At 43.7% G+C, this 2371-nt stretch overlaps 2 protein-coding genes across 2 annotated transcripts in view; one reads left to right on the top strand and one right to left on the bottom strand.

Moving 5' to 3' along the window:
• The window catches only part of T265_00991 (hypothetical protein), a gene marked incomplete at both ends in the record, with an annotated part of 87234 nt that overhangs the window by 32981 nt on the left and 51882 nt on the right, over positions 1–2371 (top strand). Inside the window, one exon of the mRNA XM_009164906.1 lies at positions 2147–2317. Within this exon, the coding sequence (XP_009163170.1) occupies positions 2147–2317 (171 nt within the window). The remainder of the gene's footprint in view (positions 1–2146; positions 2318–2371) is intronic.
• T265_00989 (hypothetical protein) overlaps positions 398–2371 on the bottom strand; it is a gene marked incomplete at both ends in the record, with an annotated part of 12467 nt that continues 10493 nt past the window's right edge. Inside the window, one exon of the mRNA XM_009164904.1 lies at positions 398–653. Within this exon, the coding sequence (XP_009163168.1) occupies positions 398–653 (256 nt within the window). The remainder of the gene's footprint in view (positions 654–2371) is intronic.

Genomic DNA, 2371 nt, shown 5'->3' with positions numbered 1-2371 from the left:
ATATATATATAATTTAGTAGCGGAATTCTTTCGTAGCACTCGACTGCAAAATCCAAAAAAGTAGCGAAAAACAACTCTTCAGGGGTGAATTCTCCGTTTCTGGAACTACGCAATGCTCTGTGCACTTAAGCCGATGTCCGTGGTCACGTGGATCCCATCTCGGAAGGCGAGCAGCCTCAACGATACTCAAACTTTTCGTAACATTATTCCCTTCTGCCCTGTCAAATTCTGTACCATTCTAGGTTTCTACCACTCCGAATCAGGCATTTAACACAGCGCTCACCTCGGCTGACTATTACACGGCATGCGTGAAATATGGTCCAGTCATCTTAGCTTGCTATTCTGGATGCATTCTTTCACTGAAGTACCATCTGTTTCTTGGTCATTTCATTGCAAATTATCTGGTTCCAGCCGATCTTAGTTGTACTCTTGAAATATTCGTGGTCAAAGACCTGGAAATATCGCAGATCCTCCGGCCAAAGTTGCTTAGGCTCCCAGCTCTAAAACAATACAGCCCGTAATGTGACTTGATATGCGCGTCCTTTGAGATGCGTTTTTGACCCCACAGTTGGTGTAACCTGGTAGACGCAGTTCCGGCCTTCGGGACCCGTGCGTTCTCTTCGTCCGTCGCACTACCGTCATTAGTGACAAAACTAAACAAAAGTGGAGAGAGTAAACATCCTTGTCGGATACCACTGCTTGTATGAGAGCTTCCATGCAGTTCCTCATAAGCTCTCGCGCACTTATGCGTATTTGAATACATCCAGCCCATGAGATTTACGAATTAGCCAGCCAATTATGAAGCTGGCGAACTGGATAGATGCGGGCAAAATAAATATTGTGCCACCAAAAATTTAGCATTTGGTTCGGTTAGTCACAAACATTCGAAAAAACAGAATTTGGCCACTTGGCTTGTGTGAACAGTCGTTCATTCCCCTTTTTGCTAGCAAGCTCCTCTTGTTCGGTATGGCAGGACTTGAGGTAGTTTTGCTATGAATTTTGATTAGCGATCAAAATGTGAGGGAGTATTCTGCGTGTGATGCCTGTAGGATTCCAGTAGGACATAGAAAACCACTGAACTTCTCATCTTTGTAACTTTGGAGTGGAGATATTTTTCTAGTGTACTCATCGTTATCTTTCTCTCACCTATTCAATGTCTATATGTCCATTCTGCGCCATTCTGATGGAGACACGTATAACAATGATATTCTCCATATACGATGATTTTGTATGTGTAGCACGGCCGATCCACTGTAATTGACGACACTCATCTGACGCACTCATTTTTAATTGCTCCGTTAGGAATTCGTGGATGTCTTCGAATATCATCCGAGCTTCTTGCTTCTGTGGTATCGGGGATAAAAAAAACCTGAAGATCTATCAGGTCTAGTGCCAACATTAACCTAGTCTCAACATGTCCCCTACTGTAGCCTGGTAGATAATGTTCTTGGGACTCAGCTGGTATAAGTTTGGACGCTGACGCAAATTATCAAGCTGGCCCAAGTGTACCTGCGTGATTGGATGCAGTTGTCGGCATTTTCTTTCACGAAAACATCTCAACCATCTGTAGCCTAAATTCAGGGCTGGTCACACTTTACAAGCCACTTTAGGCTCAAAGAATGTCGGAAAATTTCAGTAAACGCAATCGCACGAATAAACGACTTCCCCTATCATCACCAGGAGACGCTTGAAATGACTAAGCCTAATCGTGTGTCTGTGGCATGCATCTGATAACACTGTTTTTGTAAAACATCCAGCTATCAGCGCGAAATTAGTGACTTGGTTGATGAAATCTACATACAGGTGTTTCAGGGAATACGGACCATGATTATCCTTAGCTCCTTTCACGGTCACGATTTCAAACGATACATTCATTCTCTGTTTACTCATGTGGTTGTTGCTCATAGACGGCAATGCTAATTTTCCAAAAGAAATTTAGGCTTATAAGGATGTTCGGTCTCAAACTTCATTTTTAACTTCACACTCACTTCTCTGTGCTGACTCAGCCCTCACATTCGATTGATTGAATGCTTGATTACTGATCGAGTGCTTTCCCTAAGCAGAAATGGGTTGTCGTGATCACAATAATTCTGCTGATGTCATCCTCCTAATATGTTGTTCTCACTGTGCGCCGTCTTGTTTTCAGGCCAGTTCAGCAGTTGGCCGTGATGTGGTGTCCAAGCGAGGCGTTCATTCAGCTCTGGCCGAAACAGGTCAACTTCTGGCCGCCTTGATTGTCGGTCCCGGACCAGCCAATAGAGCAAAACACTGCAGCAAAACCGCAGCTCGATTAGCTCTACGTCGTCTGTTGGGACTTGTGTATGCCTACATTCAGACTGTTGAAGGAAGTTTCTGAGTATATATATATATA

The sequence above is a fragment of the Opisthorchis viverrini genome (genome assembly GCF_000715545.1).
Source record: "Opisthorchis viverrini unplaced genomic scaffold opera_v5_10, whole genome shotgun sequence".
Taxonomy (NCBI): domain Eukaryota; kingdom Metazoa; phylum Platyhelminthes; class Trematoda; order Opisthorchiida; family Opisthorchiidae; genus Opisthorchis; species Opisthorchis viverrini.
This window is presented reverse-complemented; position numbering and strand designations above follow the sequence as displayed.